Genomic DNA, 24,699 nt, shown 5'->3' on the forward strand with positions numbered 1-24,699 from the left:
ATCGCCCGCAATATCGTCAGTACATAGGGCAGTGTATTTAACGCTTTTATTCTCGTTTCCAGAAGCTTGTCTACGCGCTTATCTCGGGTGCTATCTGATCGGGCGCGGTTATACATATCACCGTCGCCTGGGATCGGTACACAGCGAGGCCGTATAACGTGCTTTACGGAGCCATCGGGAAACGGAACCGAAAGGCTGTTGTCTGCCGTGGTTTGAGGCACGTAGTGGCAGAAAGGAGAGCCGGCCTTAAAAGGAGCTCACCGAACCTGAGCCATGCGATGACCGACTGGTGTGACAGTGTACGTACGCGGCCCGTGTACCATTCGACGCGATGCGCACTCTTACCACGCTGCTTGCGTCTTCGTTCTTCCTCCTCAACTTCGCTGAGCGGGCAAACGGAGGTGAGTGCAGATTATTCGTCGTGTATCGTTTGTGCGCGTCTGCCTACCCGCACTCTAGCTGCGGCCCGAACTTGGCAAGAGTTGGGCTACTTTGGGTGGCTGCGTTCACGCTCCAAAAAAGAGAACGAGCCTACTTCTGCCATAAAGCACATCGCTTTACCCGAAATTATGAACTTCATCCTAGGTTCTTTTTTTTTTTTGCTGGATTGTTTTTTCTTAAGCAAGCACACAGAGCCAAAAGCTGCCTATCTGACGCCGAGCGTGATTTCGTTAGGCACTTATTTGGGGGCAGACATACACTAAAAGAGCAGCGCACCGTGTCCCACATACACGTCTTATGTTCAAACTTTCAGGTCTTCACCTTCACCCACTTGTTCTAGACTGGATTCACAATTTTCTCACAGCTCGCTCTCAGTTCACCGTAATAGGCGGACTTCCTTCAAATTCTACTTCCGTCTCCTCCGGAGTACCACAGGGGTCTGTGTTGGGTCCGCTTCTCTTCTTAATATTTATTAACGACCTCCCACACAACATCTCATCCACCATCCGTCTTTTCGCAGATGACTGCCTTATCTACCGCCGTATAAATACTAAAGACGATCAAGCTGCCCTCCAAAACGATCTGAAGCTCATCGAAAATTGGTGCTCTTTGTGGATGATGGAACTGAACATTAGGAAGTGCAGTTTTATGCAAATTTCTCGGAAACGCTCCAATTTAACTTATCCTTACTCTTTATTTTCTGAGGACCTATTGCAAGTTGAATCTTATCGTTACCTTGGCATCACAATCAATAGCAAATTAACTTGGGTTGATCATATTACAAAAATCACGGCCGACGCTTCACGTACACTTGGTTTTATTAGAAGATCACTTCCCTCTTCCCCCGCTAACATACGTAAACTGGCATATGAAACTTTTGTCCGCAGTAGGCTGGAGTATGCATCCGCGATCTGGAGTCCTCATCAGTCCTACCTAATTAACATGCTCGAAGCCGTCCAGAACCGTGCAGCACGCTTCATATCGTCAACATACGACTTTCATTCCAGCGTAAGTTTCATTAAATCATCACTTGACCTCACTTCCTTAGCTCTCAGACGAAAAGTTGCGCGCCTTTGCTTGTTCCATAAGTTATACTTCAATTTCCCCTATCTCCGTGGTTCCCTCATATCTCCTCCCTTTCGTACATCGCGCCGCCTTTTTAATTCAAATAGCGTCCAACGACTTCATGGCTCCACCAATGCTTTCAACAAGTCCTTCTTTCCGACCGCAATTGAAGAATGGAACCTTCTGCCCGACTCACTAACAAATGTGCACGATGCGACAAGGTTTAAGGCGATGTTGTTAGATCACCTGGGTTGACATTTTTTTTTTCCTAACCTCTCGCCGACGTGTGTGGTGCTTGTGGCCTAAAGGCATTTTTTACATGCACCGTTCTAACTATTCGCGTTCCTTGCTTCTCTTTATGTTCCTATATTGCATTGTTATATTTTTGTGACCTTTGTTTTTGTTTTTCCACATCAACCTTGTATACGCTCCCCCCTTATGTAATACCCCGACAGGGGCCTTTAAGGGACAATAAATGATGATGATGATGATACGTTAGCTAAATCCCGGAGACTAACTTCACGCGCTTACTTTGTATAATGTGAAAGAACTGTTCTGTTTTCAGATTTAAATCGCACTAAAACCATAACTCCCTGTCAGAAGGTAGACTGATGTATAGTTCTCAACCAAAGTACCCCGAGTGCTTCGTCATGTGGCCTGGGCTTTAAAATTGTCGGCAAACTCCGACCATTTCATTCATTTACCCTAAGGGCGCTTTCGGGGCATTGCACAGGGGGACTCAGCACGTTTCCATATACGTTAATGAAATGGAGCCCGCTAATCGCACGAAAAGTTCTAAGATGTCCAAAACGTCGGCGTAAAGCTGCTTAAGTCCGCTGTCCATGAACAAAGCTCTGAGCTCCCTCCACTCCCTTAGGTTAACGGCCAAGTTTCAAGCAAAAACTGCAGCCAAACAATCCTCGGGTCCCGCAAGTGGTGAGCATGTCAAGGAGGTCCGTGTGCACCCGTGGTCAGTACAGCATACTTCACCAGAACAGGAATCACTCCTCGCGATCGCCAGTAAGTCATCGCCTGCAACATCCGCGGCCATCCGCAACTAAATTATTGCCACTCTTGATCTCATACCTCCACCTGATTATATACGATCAATATTGCAGCCATCATTACCTGCTTGTGGGTTTTTGCAATTTTTTTTTCGCGTTCGTTCGATGGCCCCCTATTTACGACCACTTAGGTAAAGGATAGCAGAACGCAGTATTACTTAGCCTTCTTCGGAGGCATGCGGGAGAGCTGCTGTCCACCACTTGTGAAAAGTGCTCTCCAATCCATTCTTCATGACCCGCTTTCGCCACGAAGGCTGGGCACCCTTTAAACCCATCAAATGCCCATCGTAAACGGTAGCCCCCGCGCCAGGACGTTGCACATTAATCTAGATTGCTGCGTACCCGTTTTACAGCGCAAGCCAAGCTTTGCGGAAAGCTTTCTTCGGGACTAACGGAGTCGCCGCATTGTTGGTCGACACTGGAAGCTCCCCTTTGTTGGCTAAAAAGAGAGGTGGAGCTGAGCCACAATGTAGATGTTGGCTGCGCAGTTTTCGGGGATGGGCCTTCTCTTGCAATGTTACTCAGATCAGAGATTGGGAAAAGTCCAGGAGCTTTTCGCCACGTCATGATCCATCAGCCACGGCTAAATTTTTAAACGCTTCCAGGGAAAAAGCTGAGTGGCTGCAGAACTAAAAGGGCCGAGTCTGTTTGCCTTCGCCAGTGGCGAACAAGTCCCCTTCCTTCGCCCTCATCTATGAAAACTCCCATTCGCCGTCCACATGCATAGCATATTGGCTTTTCGCAGACGAGCGCGGCTGATGGCTACAATTTTACATTGTTGCAGAAGCAGCTGAAAAGTTCTACCATAATTGACGGCGCACAAGAAACACAAACATGGCGTCACAAAAAAATTGCCTCTATTTTCAACCGCACAGTGCGGTGTTTCCCTTTGCTCTCTTTTCTCGGCTGCTGTAATAACCTCAACAGAGGCATCCAGGCGAGCCTAGCAAATGACGGCCGCTTGAGGTACGCCTCCATCCGTTTAAGATTCTTGCATCCATCCTTGCAATGCTGCCGCATTCGACGGCCGTCAACATCCCGCTGCAAAGGATCCCGCACTGAATTTGCACCGTACATTTCCCAATGGAGCCATGGCGCAGCCGGGCCCCGTACGCTGCACGCGAACCAATTGCCATCGCCGCAGCTAGGAACTGGAGTCGTTGCGCCGAAAGCCTCTTTAATGATAATCCGAGAACATTGGCAGGGACAAATGGCGATAACAGTATCGGGGACGAAGTCCTTGAGCCAGGTCGCCGTGAGTGGGATGACGCCCATCAAAAGTGGCCTGATCGCTTCGTGCATCACTTTATCTACGAGGTGATGAACGCAGTGGAGGCGGATGCATTTTGATTCCCCAAGAAGAGTCATTTTGCCGCCTGTGGTGTTTGGCGTTAATGTGAGGCGGTGATATTTATAGCGGAGAGAAGATGACGATCAGGCGCCGACGACGACGGAGCTCCCACTGACTCTGCCTCTCGCCCCGCTGTTTTCTCCGGTTACATGTGGCCGAGTCTCGTTGCCGGCGCTGCTCACGTCCCCACAAACCGTAAAGCGCGGCTGTGTCCTGCCCTTCTTTTGTGCCGTCGTTGCGCGGTTGATATGGAAGCCAATAAACGACGCTTAAGTAGAAGTAATTAAAGTTCATTCCGTACCCTTCACTCCTTCTGCAGAAGTTAGTTTGGCTTCATTTTACTTCATTTTTCTGCCGGTGTTCGGGGTCGTAAGTTTCAATTCAGGTTTGGTTTATGGGAGGCTTACATCACAAAGCGACTCAGGCTATGAGAGACGCGGTAGTGAAGGGCTCCGGAAATTTCGACCACCAGGGGTTCTTTAACGTGCATTGACATCGCACGTACAGTACACGGGCCTCTAGAATTTCGCCTCCACGGAAATTCGACCGCCGCGGCCGGTATCGAACCCGCGTCTTTCGGGCCAGTAGCCGATCGTCGTAACCACTCAGCCACCGCGGCGGCTAGCTTTAATTCTGCTGCTTGACATTTCAGCGTCGACATAACAGGAAGATTTATAACGCTGTAATAGATAGGATTAAAGAGGCATTATTCATTCTGAAAAGACATGCAGGGGCCCCAGTGTTTTGATTTACACCAACCTTAACATGCTTCTACCTTACAAAAAAAAAAAGAGCATCAGAGTAATTGCGCCATATAGACTCCATCATTGTTAGACTTCGCACTCTTCGCGTAACCAGGCTTCACAGATTTTGTTTTTTGATGTCCTACCAAGTCGCCCGTAAAATGTCCAACAGTTTATTTCAGATTACCGGTTTAGTCAAAAATAGAAATTTTCATAACACGCGCATACCCGAAATATGGCATGTACCTACCCAAGGTATACCAACTATGGCCTCGGCTCACATCTATCAAGAACAAATCACCACTGCTACTAAACAGATTAGAGCAGAAATGCCTCTTGTATGATGGATTATCATTTGGTGCTGCAATCAACATACTGTCCGTTTTGTGACGGCGTCCCTCATAGCCGGAGCCGCTTTGGGACGTTAAACCACATAAGCCATAAACAATTTTTCCAGTTCTGTTATGCCCTTTTTTGAATGGGGATCCCAAATGATAGCGGCACATTCAATTTTTGACCTCATGCGAGTGTTCTAGGGTAGTTATTTGCTTACCGCTTACACTGCTCCTTCAGACTCGGAGGGTCGCCTGTGGGCCCTAACGGTGCAAACGCATCTTCACACAAGACCTTAGTAACAGCCTCCAATAAAGTTCTTGCAAGGCATGCTGCTGGGCGAGTTGGTTTGCAGACATTTTTAAGACACATGCAGCGCTCTCAGACGAAGGACGAAAGAGAATGCACGCAACTGCGCTCAACTGACGCCGGCAATGAGTGGAAGTGGACGAGCAAAAAGAGGAAAGAGATGAGCATGCACAGCGCCACCCAAGGGCTTGAACGATGCAAGGGCCGCAAGAGTAGCCACCCTTTCTACATTTATCGTCACGAACACAAGAAGCGGCACGCCTGAAAAAACAGAAAAGAACAACTGTAGAATGAAGAACAAAAAGGAGGAGAGGGGAGAGTTTAAAAAGCTCGACAGTGCAAAATTAAAAAAAATCTAGATAAAACGATGTGATGTAAAGCTTAAAATAAACACGGCAAAAAATGGTAAAAAATGTAAAAAGACTGCATAAAGCTAAAACTAAAAGCACAAAAAAGGTCAAGGTGAAACGTAGTCGAAGTAGTGCAGAAAAGCCAAGATACAACGCATCAAAAAAAAAAAAAAGAAAGGATTGAGAAAAAGCGCTAAAAACGATTAAAAAGGAAAAAAGCTCGAGATGCATGGAAATTATGCAAAAGAGAACAGGCGTACCTGCCGCGGTGGCTCAGTGGTTAGGGGCGCCCGGCTACTGATCCGCAGTTCCCGGGTTCGAACCCGACCGTGGTGGCCGCGTTTCGATGAAGGCGAAACGCTAAGGCGCCCGTCTGCTGTGCGATGTCAGTGCACGTTAAAGATCCCCAGGTGGTCGAAATTATTCCGGAGCCCTCCACTGCAGCACCGCTTTCTTCCTTCCTCCTTTCAGTCCCTCCTTAATCCTTTTCCTTACGGCGCGGTTCAGGTGTCCGCCGATATGTGAGGCAGATACTGCGCCATTTCCTTTCCCCAACAACCAATTTATTATTGTTATAAAACTGGCATAATAAAAAAACCAACAAACAACGCGGCTTAAAAAGCAGACACCTTGGTTAAAAATATCAATCTCAACACTATGACGAAAAGAAACCGTGGGATGAAAACCAAATTAAAAGGTCATAAAATATGGGCGCAAAAAGGCCCCACAAGAAAATCCTTAGACACGCGAAAATCATGTTGAGGTCGAGAGAAATGAGATCTCTTTTTCCAAGAGGGCGACTGATGGCAGCCATCCTTTAGGTGGCGTATGGCGGGTGCTTCCTTATTTCGCGTCTGAGCTAACTGATGTCGGTGCTGTGCCAGCACCTCTGTTTCATCGAAGTTCAGAGAGAAACGACTGCAGTCTTGACAGTGAATGGTCAAGTTCCGAGACTATTTGCCGTTCGCATTAGTGTTATGTTCCAGCAGCCTCCTATTGATACAACGGCGGTCCGGCCTACATATTTCTCGCTACGTTGTAGGGGAATGCATTGTAGGGCTTGCGCGTTGCATGTCACAAAAGTATCGTGGTGCCTATTTTTTTCATTCTAGGAGTAGATCACCTGCAGACCCGTTCACACGCCTGCAAAGTCTAGAACGGCGGCAGAGGAAATCACGTATACGCCTGTCCTATTTTTTTGAGGTTATGGGAAACATGATGCGATATTCTTGCTTCAAACCCTTACCTTCGTCGAGGTGACGTTGCCATATATGGCCCTTGAGGAGAGCAGAAAAGCCGGCTACCCAGAATTAAGTAGTCTCTGAGCTTCCCTCAATTAACACTGCTCTCACAGGATTTGAGCAATGCGTTGCTAAAGGTAGACTGGATTACGTTTCTTTTTACTAGTTTGCCATGCGCAGAATCCCAAGACTAGACTGGCTTGTTGGCCCTCGGCTCGAAGAGCCAGTAAACGTGTTCGGGCGAAAAGAGAAGCTTGAGTTCCAGCAAGCGGGTGCAGCCATTTTTGGGTACGTCACGTGTTGTAACAAGAGAAGCCCTGAAGAGGTGTTATTCCTGAAAAGGGCTAACACCTTGTGTACGTCGGCCATGAAGGCGTATTCCCGACAGTCGAGGAAGATTTGGTAGTCATCTACATACCTAAAAGCTTATATCATGGGTAAATTTTACTTGCTCTATCATGCATAGCCATGTAGAGGTCACTCGGGATAGGGGTGATGCATGACCCTCCACACATGCCCTGTCTTTCTTTGGATGAAAAGAGATCCGTTCCACTCGGTATAGCTGGATCTCAGATAGATGGATAAGTTCCAAAAAACCACCAGCAGAGAAGCCGCAGGTGTTTTGAAAGGCGACGCTTGCATGCTTGTCAGTAACACATCGGAGAAGATCATCATTCGGTATTGAATAATGTACGTCTTTCATGTCGTCCACAGACAAAACTCAGAAAACCCTGCTCTTGTCGCAAGAATTGAATGATGTCCTTTGAATTCCTCACTAAAAACGGCTCTCCTATACTGCAAGTAAGTTAAGTTTTGATTGCAGAAAGGTAGCAACAGAAACGAGAAGGGACACGACCGAAAAATAGAAAACAACTCTAAAAAAAATTAAAATGTGAAGGGGGTGTCTCACTTGTCCTGTTCGTGATGATAAATGTAGAATGCGTCGCGACGCTTGCGGTCCTTGCATCGTTGGAGCCCTTGGCTAGCGCTGCGCATTTTTGCTTGTCCACTTCCACTCATATGCAGTCGTCAGTTCAGCGCAATTGCGTGCATTCTCTGTCGTCCTTAGTCTGCCAGCGCTGCATGTCTTACCCCGCATGTCAAACGCTTACATGCTGTCACACCATCCTCAGCTGATAGCATGCCAAATAATGACAGCCGTTTGCGAACTAGATTATACCATATGCGTTAGCATTAGGTTTGTCGTCGCGTCAAAGCTCGATCCGCCGATGTCCGGAGCCAGGAAATTCGCAGATTGGGCGAGAGGTCACGTCACATTGTCAGGTCATCACGACTTGTCCTCCGAGTTGTAAGTAACCTAGTTTCCAGACAACAACCTATATAGAGAACCGAAGTGAGAAAAAAAAAAACGACATATGCAAATGTCGCAACCGTCATATATCATAGCGGAGACTTACCACTGCAGCTATAGGTGTCGGAATATGGCGGTCGATGTATCGACAGTCGCAAGGGAACTGACAAAACGCACACAGAAGTTACAACAAAAGCTGCGACAGTTGTGAAATCTAATGCCATCGCATTCCACTTTTAAGGTGACTGAAGCATATATTCCCATATTTTTTTTTTTTGGCGCAGACGGAATTACCAAAAGGTGTTACGGCGAGCTGGGGTGCTTCGGCATCGACGGCGTCTTCCACCACCCGCTCTACCGGCCCATCAACTTCTTCCCCGAGGAGCGACACGTGGTCAACACCGAGTTCCTGCTGTTCACGCGCCAGAACCCCGTGCAGGAGGACTTCCTCCTGTGGAACTCCAGCAGGGAGCAGATCGGCCGCAGCCATTTCAACGCCAGCCGCCCGACCAAGATCATCACGCACGGGTGGCTGGACACCGTCTTCTTTGGAGCGTGGCTCAAGGTTCGGCAACTTAGGGGCGGCTCATGTGCTGATTGGGAAATGCCTATGTGGAGCGACGACCAGAGCGGGGAGGACGTTATGAGGAAATTCTATTTCAATCAATTACTTCTCTTCATTCCTTGTTATAGCGAATGACGGGTCAACCGCAACGTTATCCCAAGACATTGCAATTAGGAAACGTCCAATATGCAGCACTGGCTTCTCATGGTGTTACAATTAATTACTCCTCTGCATTCGCTGCTCCGGGTCAGAGTGGGCAGACTATGTAGGGAGCCTACCAGAGTGCACGATTCAGCCGAGGGCTCACACCACCGGCCAGTGATGGTAGTCATTGCATGCCAGGCCATTGAGCCGATAACTAAGGGCCATGACCCCAATACCGTCGGAATCACTAACTCGTTGATGTGGATAATTTTATTTATTTACCACAATACCCAGAGCGCCAATTTTTACATGGCATCACAGTGGTGGTGGGGAGGATAATTGAAGAGCATGTCAGGTGAAAATTTGCATGTGCATACATGAACACTGAAAACAGAGAGTCACTTTTCTTTGTGAAAACATTAAAATGCACCTCAACAATGAATCGCAAAAACTGATAACAAAAGCAAGACTGAAAAAAGAAGCGATGAAGCACAGTTTAACGAAACCGGGCGAAAACCTATTACTATTAGGCCAGCCAGTCATTGTTGGCCCCAGTGTCGCACCGTCGCGCCCGTGTCGGGCCGGAGATGAGAGCGCCCACCTTTCCATTCCATCACTGCACATGCACGTATACCAACTGAGGTGCATGCGGACTCTTGAGCGACCTCCAGGAGGGCTGACGGGGCTCAGGGCGCAGCATTCGCTGCATACCGAACCTTGCGAATAAACTGCAACCGAACCGACGACCACGATGTGATTCAGAGGGCGCTCCCCGTTGTAGCAATCGTTTGTTTAGTCCTGTTGCATAGCTGGCATTTTATTTTTTTTTTCCGGCAGAACACATGAGCAAATAATACACGGGTGATACGCCAACACTGTTACTGCCTCGGCCGCGATACGAGCAGCGAGTGAGCATATTGGTTTTCTCCAGCATTACTAATCGTATTGGATCCAACATTTCTGTGCCACAACTCAACTCTGCGTAATGCATAACGGGTTTTAAAACTCACGAGCTGAAACGCAAAAGCCTGTACCGGTTTAATCAGCAGCTGTAATCCGTCCTTGCACACAAGCCACAACGATGTGTCTAATATCAAGCGATGGAAAGTCCAAGTCAGGCCTGCAAACAAGCACGTACGATTTCCTGCTGCAGTGAAGTCTGCAGGTCTGAGTACGGCCTCTTCAGATTACAGCAATTCGATTCGATCAGTTTCTATAAGATTACCCTTTCAGGGCAATATACAGGGAATAAGGAAAATCGGCATTGAAAGGAATCTAGCGGCAGACAGCCTAATGCAAGAAGCGGTTTATACGCCTGCATGAAATCCGGAGATAGAGCCTTGAAACTTTCTCCTATCGCTTATTCTGCGATTTCTTCGACAGAACATGAAAAGTGCCTTCTTGCTAGTCGGGGACTACAACGTCATAATCGTCGACTGGAGAGGAGGAAATGGCCTTCCTTACACGCAAGCCACAGCCAACACGAGGCTGGTCGGAGCCGAAATTGCTGTCTTCATCAGGAAGCTTCAGGCAAGTCCAGAAACACGAATACTTTGACGGCTGCAACAGTTGGCACATTTATCGTTTGCGTGATCTGTAAGCTCTGCAGCGTTCCTGAAATGCATGGGCCGACACGGCTTACGTTTAAACATAGTCATCCCACGATAGTATGGGCTGCCATAAATGTTCGTCCTCCTAAAATTTGCCTTCTCCCAAGGGTCCTTATGTGTCAATTTGTGCATAAGCTAACACAAAAGCCTCCACAAGTGAAGCAAGTTTCACAATTTTATTTGCGGATGTAGCCACTGTGTGTGTGAAAGGCGGAATTTTTTGCGACAGAAAGCTCTCTCTTTTTCAATGTTTCTTCCGACTCTGTCTGAAATTTTTGCGCCGTTAATCTCGAAATCATGATCTCCTGCGAAGGTTTGCCTCGCTATTTCGTCTTGGCGCTACCGCTGACGACTTGAGTTCTGTGTGAGATATAGCCGTGATTTCTCAATCCGCTTCCCTCTCAAGACATTTTTAATAGCCTCGAATCCAGTTTTTGACGCTATCATGCTTCGAGCAGCACGTTCTTCAAGTGCAAGATAAGGGACGCCAAGAGAATAAGCTCACAACTTCCGAGTGACGTGGATTACTCCTATCAGCACCGCTGACACACTTCATGAAATGATCAAAGATGACAGCCTCCTACCCCATCCTGAAAAACGGCGCTGGAAGCGGTGGCGCTCTGTGGCGAGGGGGCACCATGCGCATGCAGGCACGAGCGAATCCGCCGAGCCTCAAATGTCGCTGCGGTATTCGTTTACGGGCTCTCGTGGGCGCCGGTGTGAGCGATGGCTTTGCATACCTGGCCGACGAGCGCTCAGACAGCGCGTGCGCTCCAACCGGTCCGATTCCAACTCGCAGACTGTGTTCGGTGCAAGGCCAGAGACATTCCACATACTGGGCCACAGCCTGGGCTCCCACGTGGCCGGCTACGCAGGCGAACGAACGCCGAATCTCGGGCGAATCACAGGTGAGGCAATCATTCCATGGCGCTGTTCTCTTTTCGTTATTCTGCCCCGTAGGTGAGTGCTGTTGAGTACTTTTCTCTTGAGGGGATATTGGCAAACTGTCATTCACGAGCTGAGATAACCTGCCGTACGCCCTGCACCCCATTCTTATCCTTCTAGTTATTTCCCTCTCATGACCTGTATCAGCGGTCACTATATGCCTTCCCTAAGTAGACGTATTCTCTAACCACTTCCAGCACCACGCTACCAACTGGGAGCTGCTGTATACCATCGATAGAGTGTTGAACATTACTTTGGCTTCCTGTATGTTAATTTTTACACCTACCGTTGTGCTCTGCCTGTCTAAGTCATTCATCATGCTTTGAAGCTCACCCCCTAAGTGACTCAGCATGGCAATCACATCAGCGAATCGAAAATTACTTAGGTACTCTCCATTAACCCTCATCCCCAGCTGTTCCCAATCTAGGCCTAAGAATACCTCCTGTAAAAAGGCGGTGAATAGCACTGGCGAGATCGCATCTCTCTGCCTGACGCCCTTCCTTGTAATTTTATTGTTTACTTTATGGTGGACTATGGTAGCTGTGCAGTCTTTGTAGATATCTTCCAGTATTTTCACATAACACTCTTCTACACCCTGATTCCACAATGCCTGCATGGCTGCTGATGTTTCCACTGAGTCAAATGCGTTCACGTAATCAATAGACGCTATATATAGGGGTTCGTTACATTGTGCCCATATCTGATAGTGTGAATAATGTCTGTTGTGGAATATCCCTTACGAAAGCCTGCCTGATCACTTGGTTGATTGAAGTGTAAGGTTGACCTGACTCTATTAGAGATTACCTTAGTAAATACTTTGTAGGCAACGGGGGACACGCTGATCGGTCAGTAATTTTTCAAGTCCTCGACGTCTCTTTTCTTATTAATTTAATCATTGCTTTCGCATTAATGAGTATTCTGAATATATGTGGCGCGATGACTTTTTCCGGCCTGTAAGCGCCTTGGTTTTGTCCACCTGTAATGGCAGTGACACTACAGACCCAACAGTGCGTGCATTCTTGCAAGTGAATCTAGTTCACGTTTTAGCGAACCTTACTGTGTCTTCCAATGTTTCTGATCGCCCGTGTTTGTGGGGATTCATGCTTGAAGTATCTGGCTGTTTGTTTCCTGCTTGTTCTGTTCTTTTCTGCCCCGATTTGGGTTTTCAGTGCCGGTAGTACAAGGATTTAATTTGTACTCTCTTCCTCCGCCCATGTACACCGCTCCGCGTGTTTTGGTTTGCCGGGAAATGACGCACTCAAAAGAGTACGCAAAATGCCCGTCTCGCTGTGTACCAAGACATTTTTCTATGAGATACATAGCGAGACATCGCTCGTTAAAACATGGCTATGAAAAGAGGGCATTTTTGTGGCCACGGTAAATTGCCGCCTTTGTGATATTCCAGAAACAATTGACCATTGTTTCATAGATTGCAAAGATACAATACTGATTTGAGACGTCATGCAACGGACATTAAAAAAAAAAACAAGACTTGACACCGCATTCTGTACGATATCTCACTGCACTGCCATTTGCTGATGAACCATTAGACATGTTCTTACTGATTGGACTACACAGCATCTCGAAAATGCGTATGATGGACCGACACTGTGAACCTTGTTTCTTCCAAAGTCCACTTCAGCAGGATGATTGTTCAGCTAAAGGAATTGTGTGCCCAGACCGAATTTGAACAGGAGTGGCAACCACTCCTCGTTCTGTGCCCTTCATTGCCCTTTTGCTAGTGTATCGTTGCTTAGGTGTGTCGTATTATGATGTAGCAGTGATGTGCCCTGTGTTGGGCCTTTCTCGTGCTTGGTTTAGGCATCGTGTTGATATGCGATTGTTTTCTTCATCATGCTTTGTACGTAGTTCATGTACTTAGAACAACTTACTTAGAACTTACAACACTTAGAAAGCACTTAGAACACTGCTTCACTGTAATAGATAACATGTTTAAAACGAAAAAAAGCCTCGGTAGCCTAGAGGTACCGCGTCTGTCTCGGGAATCAAGAGGAATGGGCTCGATTCGCAGTTCGCCCCAATTTTCTTTGTAGTGCAATTAATTTGCTTCAGAGTCTCACATGTCATGTTGCGATCTTATCACAATTTATCTGACGTTTTAATCGTTTTTCAAATACGCCGCTCTACGTGAGTCGGCATTACCTTTTCAACCAATCCGCATTTTCCCGCGCGCCGCCGGGTTCTCCGCTGAACGGGTGCCTTATCGCTGTCGCGTTATTAATAAAAAGTGGGGTGATTCAATTCACGTGGATGCACATTGAAGATATATGCTAGAAGCCCTTTGTTATGCAAGAACTCCAGTGTCCTGCTGATAGGCAGACAAAAATTTCAGTACACGGCGAATGCATAGCAAGGGTGGGCACAAGAGGGCGTCAAAGTTTGAAGCCCTAAATAAGCCGTAGCTTTTACCAGAAATGTTAAGAATAGCGAAAATACTTTGACTCAGAGATAGACTTTACTGAACACGCCTTGACTCGGACAAGCGTTGCGGCGGGTCTCATGGTTGGCGCTAAACACTAAACACTTTCACTAAACACGCGCCCGTTTCCTTGTTGTAGGTTTGGACCCTGCCGAACCGTACTTCCAGAAAATGCCGAAGGAGGTCCGCCTCGACCCGACGGACGCCAATTTCGTAGACGCTGTGCATTCCGACGGAGCATCCTTTGTTACGGACATACGTAAGTTCTCCAGCATCCTGAATGGCGAAAGCCACACACTAGCCACGCGATCGCAGGACGCGGCTCTGAGCACACTGCGATTGCCTTGTAACTACCACGTGACTAGCTCTCGTTAACCCCCGTGGTGTCCTCGCTTGGGCTAGCTGACAATCGCGGCACATGCGCAAAAAGCGCTCCCTGGTAAGGTTGTTCTAAATGAAATAAGAGCATACCGACTTTGTGTGAACTGTGAACGGGCACGTTCTCACCCGCTTACTGAGAGCGGTGTCGGAAAAGCCTAACTACAGCAATTACTAATCAGGCACGCCTTGAGTTGTTGTTGAGAGCATGCTGCGATGCCCTTTTGTTTAAGCAGAGATGCCACTATGAGGGCGCACTAAAAGTTGGGTCTTAAATTCAACCCCGAGCCTTTTATAAATTTCAACAGCTTTCCTCCGAGATGAAGGTTTAGTCCAGGCGACGGGATCATGTGCTGCACTTCAGCAACTGAGGCGTCCTCTCGTTCAGTGAAGGGTGAAGGCCTTGGCATGTACGACCCTGTGGGCCACGTCGACTTCTACCCGAACGGAGGCATCAAGATGCCCGGTTGCGACCTGGGCTCAAGGGTGTTCAAGTTTGTCACGGAAGGCCTGGTTGGCGGTGAGCATTTTTCAGCGACGCTCTCACTGAGCCTCCACTCACTGAAGTAAACTAAAAAAAAGGTCATTAGGTTTTTCAAGAAGCTTGCCCCTCTGTCCACGTCTATCCGCTTTGCTTCTGCTTCGCACGCGTAAGCCCATCGCCTCACCAGGACAGGCAACAACGACAGGTGTCGCTTCCAAAAGCACCGTGGTACCTCATACAGGCTCTGGAGGCATCATCTCCTTAAGCATGTTGCACTCTCAGTGAAAAAAAAATTCCTCCTTCAAAACATGCCAAGTTATAGCAGATTTTCACCTAGATTTCAATCTCTTCCATTTCCTAACCTGAAGACCTTCGGTGCCGCGTTTAAAGGCCTCCTCCCATTGCATGCTAACAGCATCAAGCTACCATACTCTGCCTCTGCTGCCAAGAATAAGCATGGCGCATATTTAGTGATCGAAATGTATACTCCGGCACTTGGGTTATACCATACCCTTACACCATACCCATATACCATACCATACCATACCATACCATACACCATATCATACACCATACCATATACCATATCATACACCATACCCATATACATATACCATACCCTTACACCATGCCATACCCATACATAGGCGTATTCGTGTTCAGAGTGCACGCAGACAAGCGCTGTGTACCTTCTTCTATATCTACGCACAGCCGTGTGCAATATGAGATGTGCACAAAATTGCGAATTTCGTAGTTACTTGTCCAGCATATTTGAGATTAAGTTTTGGATCGTATACGCCAAGTGGATAAATAGTTAGAAAACAGAAAAAAACACTGCTTGCCACAGATGATTACGAAGTAATCAATAAATGAATGCTCAAACTCTGTTCCCTCTCTTGCTACTCACGACTGTACCTTTTCCATAAAATAGGCCCGGCTAATTCCTCCCTTGCATGTACGTACCTTCCATGCGTCTGTGTACGAGACAGCGGTCTTGTGGAACTTCGTGTCCACCGTCTCCTTTCCCACTGCTCTTCGCTACACCGTGCACAATGTTCTTTCTCTCTCTGTTTCTACAGTGCCGCGCTTCGCTCTGTGCACAGGGGCCCGCGCCATCGGCATATGCCACCACCAGAGGGCGATCGACTACGTCCTCGAGACCATCACGGACGTGCACTGCTCGTCGCTGGCCTTCGCCTGCCCCTCGTACGAGCTGTTCGAGAGGGGCCGGTGCGCCGACTGCGGCCGCGACGGGTCGCTCTGTGCCCGCATGGGGATGCACGCCGACGCGTGGGGGCGCTTCAAGAACGACAGCCGCTCGGTGCGCATGTTCCTCGAAACGAACGAAGGGCTGCCCTTCTGCGGTGAGCGGACCGTGAAGCAATGCATGCAGCAACGTTGAGTTGCGCTACTTTGTGAACATTGCGGTGTAATCTAACCCTGTAGCTCCCAGCAAATGAAGATGTGGGGCCCAAGTTACTCACGTAAAGTTGCTCGTTGTTTCAGGCCTCTGCAATGCCCAAATTCAAAAAAAGGAGAAAAACTTATCTGTTCATCGAAAGCCAGTTTTACCACAGTATACAGGAAAACAAGCAAATCGACGTGTCCTATGAACGTCTGAAACTATAAACAATGTGCACACATTACCATGCATATGCATAAAACCACTAACAAAAACTCGGTAGTAGTCAGTCACCCCGCCGACGTAGCAATGCGCCCTGCGATTTAAGCGAGTCCGAACGCTCTATTGAATGGATGGGCGAGAGAGTGTGTGTGACTCGTTACCTCGCTCCTCACTCATTTATCTTGTGGGAATCCGTTACAGATTCCACAATCTGTCTTATCTTTTATCGTTCTATCTTCAACGGGCCACCCACGAAGCAACGAAAACGGGAGTATAACTGTAATGATGGAGGATTTCCCGGTACATGATCATACTTCTGCCTAAAGCACGGAGGCTTGAATCGCTGGCGCAACGTGCCACAAACTTGTCACTTACTGCTTATCCTGCTTTAAGATGTGGTGCTAGCGATTCGCGTGCGACGGCCTTCCCACTCTGCCTAGTTTGACTCGGCTGGCACTTGTAGGCTCTACATGCCGTTAGCCCATGTAGCCTCGCCTCAATGGACCCTACATGTTGTCCTCTTAAATTTTCATTCCTCAGCACAGGCGGCAGTTTTCGAGGCTAGAGATAACACACGTTTTGCGAGCGTATCGAAAAACACGAGAAGGAACACGAGCACCGAGGGCGAAAGCTTGACGTTCATGTCAAGCGTTCGTCATGTGCGTGTGTCCCTGTTCCCATCTCTGTTCGATGTGTTCATGGCATGGCAAACACATGTCTGCGCACTAAAATAACGCATCCACAAGACCTCGACCATCGTTCTTGAACGCCACAAGATGGCTCGTCGTTCAACGATCTTCCCTTTTGCACCGCGGAACCGCCCTAGCCGAGATGGCTTCAGGGGTTGGGTCTTGTGTCGCTGTCTACCCGTATACTTTCTAGCCTTGTTGCCCAACAGCGCCGGATTCGAGGGCGAACACTCATGTGCGTCATTCCACGAGTCTGTATAGCGTGGTGTCGATTTGTACCAGGCTGGTAGGTGTCACTAAGAATAAAATAAACTTCATACTGCGCGCTTGCCCTGTCACTGTAGATGATCTAGAGGTCCTCGGGGAGATGCGATGTAGCGACCATAGGACGGCAAGGTCTGAAGTAGAGGAATTCAGGATCTCGCTGCAAAACAGATATTCGGCTTTAACCGATGAGGACAACCTCAGTATTCAAGCAATGAACGGCAATCTCGTAGCTGCTATTATTATGGAGCGCTAAGCAGACGCAGGCGGTAGTGCGGTTAGACAGGATAGCAGCAAGCTTTCGCAGGAGACGAAATATCTCATTAAGGAACGGCAAATCTTGAAAGCCCCAGCATTCCTACAGAATAGAACTGACAGAGCGCGGCTATATGCGGCTACATGCAAGCGCGGACGCGGAGCTCTCGCAGCTGCGCAGTCCCCAAAGGAACGTCCGCACCACGGCGCGCCAATCGGCGGGAAACGGCCTCGCCGGAGAACGAACGGAGCTGGATTAGCTCATTCACGCAACGTCAGTTGCGCGGCGCGCCTATTCAAGCAATCATGGCGCGCAAAAAGATGGCGGTCACATCGCGTCGTGCGAAACAATCCTGTTGTGCGGCAAATCCGATAATAACCCCCCATCCCAAGGCTTGGTGGAGACGTCTTTTGTCAGCGCCCTCCCACACGCATATTAGAGAATTGGGCCCCCTCCCCATCTCCCTTTGTGCAGCACCCCTCATTTGAAGACTTCAGTTTCGAGCCCCGCGAAAGTATGGCGGCCGAGGAGGGCGGTTGCCGTGCAGAAGCCTGCTGTCGCTCGCCAAACCTGCCAGTGGTCTACCACCTTCACGGATTAGGAGAAAGCATTAGACTCTGTCGCAACCATAGCTGTCATGCATTCGTACAGCCACGTTGCACGCCACCATAGTGCTCCATAAAGACAGCGATGAAAGTAACGATGTCCGGCTGGTAGACACGATCTCTACATTTACTATACACCACCTCTTTACAGGAGGTATTCAGAGACCCTGATAGGGAACAGCAGGAGGTAAAAGTTAGTGGATAATACCTAAATAAACTGAGATTCGCTGATGACATTGCCTTGCTGAGTCACTCAGGAGATGAACTGCAAACCATGATCAATGGGTTGGACAGGCAGAGCAGAATGCTGGGTCTAAAAAGTAACATGCAGAAAACCAAAGTAATGTTCTACAATCTAGCAAGGGAACAGCAGTTCACAATTGGCAGTGAGCGCCTAGAAGTGGTTAGGGAATTCGTCTACTTAAGATAGCTGGTGACAGCTGATCCGGATCATGAGAGAGAAACAACTAGAAGGATAAGAATGGAGTGGAGCGCATATGGTAGGTTCTCTTAGATCATGAATGGCAGTTTACCAATATCCGTCTAGAGAAAAGTGTACGACAGCTGTATCTTACCGGTACTGACCTACAGGGCAGAAACGTGGAGGCTAGCGAAATTATTTCAGCTTAAGTTAAGGACAACGCAGCGAGCCATTGAAAGAAAAATTATAGGTGTAACATTAAGAGACCGGAAGCGGGCAGAGTGGGTGACGGAACAAACGTGGGTTAATGACATCCGAGTCGAAATCAAGAGGAAGAAATGGGCTTGGGCAGGGCATGCAATGCGAAGGCAAGATAACCGCTGGTAGTTAATGGTAACGAAGTGGATGCCAAGAGAAGGCAAGCGCAGCAGGGGGCAGCAGAAGGTTAGGTGGGCGGACGAGATTAACAAGTTTGCGGGAATACGGTGGCCGCAGTTAGTGAAGGGCAGGGTTAGTTGGAGAGACCTTTGTCCTACAGTGGACGTAGTGAGGCTGCTGCTTCTGCTACTGATGACAAGATGTACAGTCTTGGCCAAAAGTACTCGAGCCAGAGGGTGTTTTCTTGAGCCCGTTAGTGGAGCATTCACGGAACCCCTAAGGACCAAAAGACTGGGAACAAATGCGCTACAAGCGACACAAAAAGGACACATACACACGGCACAAGCGCTTGTGCCGTGTGTATGTGTCCTTTTTGTGTCGCTTGTAGCGCATTTGTTCCCAGTCTTTTGGCAAAAGGACACATACACACGGCACAAGCGCTTGTGCCGTGTGTATGTGTCCTTTTTGTGTCGCTTGTAGCGCATTTGTTCCCAGTATGATCAACCAACCAAACGACCTTGAAGGGCTGGAACAAGGCTTTTGTTCGCCTTAAAACACGTTGGCGAGTGCCTTGAATCCTCCACTGTCCGGCAGAAAAACAAACCCTGTGGCCCGGGAACTTTTCAAAAAGGTGTAAATATCGGCATAAAAAACACTTCCCATGACGCCTGCCGTAGAAAAAGATTCCCGTTGGTTGAGCTGTTCATGATATTGGGACGCAACAAAGGTCGAGCCTAAAGGGACAGCTTGATACGGGCGTAGTAAATTTAACAGTGGCTCCGCATTCTGACTGCGTGTTTCATGGTCAAGTCATTTACTTGTTGGAGTGCTATGAAGCTAGCAAACAGTAGTAAAGATCAGCGCTGCAGTAGAGGCATGCATTACGGTAAGCAAGCATGCACTGTTGTCCGCGCTAAACTGCAGGATAGAGGTATTGAGTGGAAGTAGCTGCATTACGCTGTTTTGTCCTTGCAGCATTCCACTACCTGGTGAACGTGGAGATGTTCAAGAACGCGGGTGCTTCCGTCGCGAGCGGCGATCTGTTCCTCAGGTTGGAGGGAACAAGGGATAGCTCCGAAATGAAGCTCAACAAAGGGTACTCTCTCTCTCTCGCTTGACACTGGGACCCTTCCGACAGCCATATTCGATCAAGAACACTCATCTGTCGAAACCTTCATGAACGAGGCCTGCTCCAAGTTTATTAACCTACTCTTTGAGAAGGAGTTATTAAACTAATCGGAATGGGCAGCCCGTAGATATTAAGATTAGGAACGTTTTCACGAGGACAGGGCACAAAGGACACGAAGACAAGCAACTTCAGCTTTAATTCGGAGAATTGCCAAACCACTGCATGCATACCCGCCGAAAAAAAATACCAAAACGCCTACCAGGGTTACGAAAAATGTAAACAAATGGTAAACCGCTTGAACGTTAAACCGTTGCAACGTTTTTGTTGTTCCCCTTTACGCTTCAATGTTTAATTTTTTGTTTTGTATTTTTCTCGCACTCATATGCTTTTACCTGTTTTGTTGTAGTTCTTGAAATTGTGGTTTGTTTGTTTGCTTTTGATTACATGCCTGAACCCCCCGCCCCATGTAATACCCTCGAACTGAGGGCCCTTAGGGGTATTTTGTAAAAATAAATAAATAAATAAATAAATAAATAAATAAATAAATAAATAAATAAATAAATAAATAAATAACCCCAGTCGGCATTTTTTTTATGCGGGTATGTATGCAGTGGTTTGGCAAATTCTACGAATTAAAGTTGCTCGTCTTCGTGTCTTTTGTGCCCTGCCCTCGTGCCGCTGAAAACGATGCAACACCAACTAGCTCGAAAGCTTGAGATAAGGAAGTTCGTGCAGATAAGCTGGCCGCAGGACAGGGTCAATAGGAAGGCAGGGCTAGGTCCTGCACTGAACGCAGTGCGGTTGACGATGATGACGATCATTCTAAACAGCTTTTGTCCACAGCGGAGAGATCACTGGGTCTTACTTGTAGTGCGGGAACTTTGACTTTCAATATTTACACTGGAAGACCCCTAAGACGAGTTGAGATAAGATCATGCTATGGACGGCTGGTCAACATCTTGGATTTACCTGATATTTTTGTACATCATTGCACGACGTGCAGAAAAAAAGGAATCTGCAATTGTTTTTGTTGAGCTAAATATTTTAAAGCACAAAAATCCTTTGGGCTTCACCGTCATCCGAGTCCTACTGTGATGACGGTGTCTGAAGGTACGTCTCGCAAACCGTGCTTCGCCGCCTGGAAACCAACCAGAACCTCATTCAGTATGATCTGAAATTCAATCTAGTTAAGATTCCACCTCACAGGTAACCTGGCTAGAAATTACTGTTGAGGTAACTTTTGCGTTAGGCGGCTCTTCCATTTGATTAGATCAGAAGAAAGTATGGGGCGATAACTGAAGAACAAGTAAATTTTTGGAAGCAAAGCTTCGACGTCGTCCTCATGAGGTCGTTATAATCGTGGAAAAAGAGAAGATGAAAGGATTAAGCATAGTCATTAGAGAGGGGAGAATCGATGGTAAAAGAAAATGATAGCGAAAGCAGCTGACATGATGACAGCCAGACAACGCACAGAAAAAACTAAAATTGCCGTTATGGGAATGAGCTGGTACTGACGGTTGGCACCATGGTCCTTGTCACCTAGACAAGAGCTCTTCTTACGGATGTCGATTATTCATGGGTGCCAAAATGACCAACAACCGGTATGCTTGCGCCTTGCAAGAAAAACACACCAAACATGATCTACTGCCTCTGCTCATTCATCAATAACCTAAATTTACTAGGTGAGATGAAGAAGCTGCAAGCTAAGTTAAAAGGAGAGCAGTGCTTACTGCACATACTGAGCGACTGGCATTTGCTATTTACACTGACCACCACTGGGCGTCAATATTTCTTCCACAGCACAGCCACCCTTCACCCGAAGGCCATATACACCTTCGTCACCACGACTCCGGTGAACATAGGCGACATTAGGAGGGTGTTCATCACGTACAAGAGCACGAGCTTCTTCAGCATTTTCGCCCCGAAGATGCACCTGTGGAAGGTCGAAATCCTGCCCATGAACAGGCCAACCAAGAGGCAGTGAGTACACTGCTGGTTTATTGGTCATCCCTTTGGCCGTTCCAACCTTCTGTACAGTCACCTGGGCTACTTGCACGGACGGTGTTCGCTTTATGGGAATGAGCATATACACAAAGCAAGGGAAATCAGCTAGAGAAACGGTCTGCGCGTAAGTGCTCCGTCGTTTTAAAGCGTCGCTTTATGTACGCTGCATTGTGGGGGCTATGCCTTTGTCGGAACACTTTGTGTTCGTGATGTGTTCCTCGCAGAAGAACAGTACCGCTTTTAATAAAGAGCATCGAGAGGAAAGAGGACCGGCTTGCCCAAATTATTCTCCAACAGTGACTTTGTACGCTTGTTTCCAGCAGGCAACTTTCTGTTTGACTGACTGTCGGTCCACTGTACAGCAGAGCCAGCAGTGACGACGTGTTCTCTGTTGCGCAGGGAAAGGGCCAAGAGGACGACCGCCTTCTGTTCCACGGCACTGGGCGGCCTGACTTCTGGGAGACCGACGGCCCTCGCGCCGTGCTGACACACACACCAAGCTTCCATTCACTGACCGGCCACCCAGGGAATGCAAGTGCCGCCATTATTCGTAACACTCTCATTTTGAACCCCAGCGTGGCACTCAAGGGACGGAAGGAGGGTGGTGTAAGAAGACAACCATACGTATGACGAACAAGAAATCATCATTTCAAGTTTGTTCATTACCTCCATGGCTTTGATTGACAGTCAATTAAAATGCGCTTCTTCGGTCTCATTCTTTCGCCCCGTTCTTGTCGCCTAACTTGAGAGGCACCTTTTCCTTCGTGCGCGTCTGCCCTCGGGGACGCTCGAGTCCGTTTGTAGGTGGCACAGGGGTTCGAACCTGGTTCCTCCAGTATACGAGGCACGTGGTCTGCTATTAGCGGAGGCCACTTGTCATAAGCGGAGGTCACAAAATTTATTCTGCGGTTCTTGTCGACGCTGTGGTCTGCGCTTGTTGGCGTTTCGTATTTGATATAATCAGGCCAAACGAAACGTAAAACCGCAATCTCCAGCTCTCACCTATTTTTTTTTTCAATTTAGGGAAGTAGGTATATGCAGGGAGGTAGGTAGACCAAGTATTTGCACAAATGCACGCGCTTGTTTCTGAAAATCTCCGTAAAAGCCGGAGTGGTAATCGGATGGTGACTCTCAGTAAGGATGATTTGAACCTCGTTAATATTTTTAGCCTCAACAGTGTCACACTTGACTTCCAAAAAGAGGGATGTGTATATTTAGTGGGTGGAGGATGGTCACTAGCATACGCCGGTTTAGTTCCAAGGCTCACGCATCGATCACCTATGTGGTCTATGCTGATTCACTTTAGGCAGTATAAACGAAACGAGTTTAAGATCATTTGTTGCTGCGATCATTTCGTTTTTACCGCCTCCGCTGGGCTATGCAAATGACTGTTGTCCATCACTGTATGTCACTTCTCGGCAGCAATATGGGGCTCGGCACTTATTTTCAAAGTTATTGCGTCATAGCACGTGATCATTTGTCTTTGCCAGACCGACACAGCGTTCGGTTAATGTAAGCTCCCATATATTACCAAACACAACGACGACAAGTTGGCATTCACGGTGTTAAGCAAAATGGCTGAACCGTGTGCTGTCAGCGTGGAAGCAACCGGCAGCGTTGCAACTGAGCGTTTCCGGGTCGAACAACTCTTGTTTCGACTCTCTTACGGTCACTGCTTACGGTGGAATATTTATTCATGCGAAAGCATTAGATAGTTCACCGACACGAAAATCTGGTGTCGCACAAAAAGTGTCAGGGTTACAAAATTTGCGATTGGTCGAAACGGTGTGACGCCATCGACGGGGAAAATACGAAATGTAAACCAGTAATAGTCCGTACTACTACTTACAACTGCACCAACTACAAAGGAATAGAACAGAATTGGCACAGAATTCCACTGCTTTATCCGCATTACTCGCACGTAAGTTCCTTAAGTGTCCGCGGCAATTTTCCAGCAGAAGGTGGGCGCCGCAAAAAGTTGTTTGAAAACACAGACTGCCACCAGCGTGGTGACTCATGGCGACCTTGATAGGTGGCTCCCCTCTCAACGCCTGCAGCTGAAGAGACCGCGAAGCAGAGCACTCCAAGTGCTCACGTCATGTCACGGCATGACCTACTTGATGAGGTGCGGGACCGCGCAGTGTCCCAGGGACCCAGCTGGGTCTAAAACTCACTTGCTGAATAAAGTTTTTCTGTCTGTCTGTCTGTCCAAGTGGAACGCCTTGCGGGCTGCTTTACGAGGCCGGAACGTTGCGCTCTACTTGCAGAGACGCATTGCCAACGGCGACGTGGGACATAGAACAGGTACTTCACGCGTGTCAACACGGGCAGGGCCAACAAGCACTCGATGATCACTCGATAATGTGGGCCCCAAGCAAGGCACAAAGCTGTAAATCTTATCGAAGTGGCGCCATTAACCGTAGAGATCAAACATCCTGTGTGAGGCGCAAGGAGTGCTCGCTGTAGCAAGCCTATATTACAGCTGCCCCAACTCGGAGGGATCGCCACTTTAAAGGCTGGTATGCTGCGCTCACTGCAGCCGCAATCTTCTGCC

At 48.0% G+C, this 24,699-nt stretch overlaps 1 protein-coding gene across 1 annotated transcript; it reads left to right on the forward strand.

Moving 5' to 3' along the window:
* Positions 1–138: 138 nt before the first annotated feature.
* LOC144109437 (pancreatic triacylglycerol lipase-like) lies at positions 139–22,860 on the forward strand. The gene is made up of 10 exons (XM_077642231.1): positions 139–401; positions 8,494–8,774; positions 10,302–10,448; positions 11,328–11,436; positions 14,053–14,172; positions 14,680–14,811; positions 15,879–16,139; positions 19,988–20,108; positions 21,942–22,121; positions 22,545–22,860. Exons 1-10 carry the CDS (start codon positions 332–334, stop codon positions 22,630–22,632), a joined length of 1,509 nt encoding a protein of 502 aa, XP_077498357.1. The 5' UTR covers positions 139–331; the 3' UTR covers positions 22,633–22,860.
* Positions 22,861–24,699: the final 1,839 nt, after the last annotated feature.

Source organism: Amblyomma americanum, chromosome 11 (assembly GCF_052857255.1).
Source record: "Amblyomma americanum isolate KBUSLIRL-KWMA chromosome 11, ASM5285725v1, whole genome shotgun sequence".
NCBI classification, from domain to species: domain Eukaryota; kingdom Metazoa; phylum Arthropoda; class Arachnida; order Ixodida; family Ixodidae; genus Amblyomma; species Amblyomma americanum.

What these genes read in the sequence shown, in the direction of transcription:
- LOC144109437 (XM_077642231.1), top strand. Translation starts at nt 332, where the DNA reads ATGCGCACTCTTACCACGCTGCTTGCGTCTTCGTTCTTCCTCCTCAAC. An exon ending in ATCCTTTGTTACGGACATAC is followed by an intron (nt 14,173 to 14,679) that starts GTAAGTTCTCCA and finishes CCTCTCGTTCAG; the next exon opens with TGAAGGGTGAAGGCCTTGGC. An exon ending in CACGGAAGGCCTGGTTGGCG is followed by an intron (nt 14,812 to 15,878) that starts GTGAGCATTTTT and finishes CTCTGTGCACAG; the next exon opens with GGGCCCGCGCCATCGGCATA.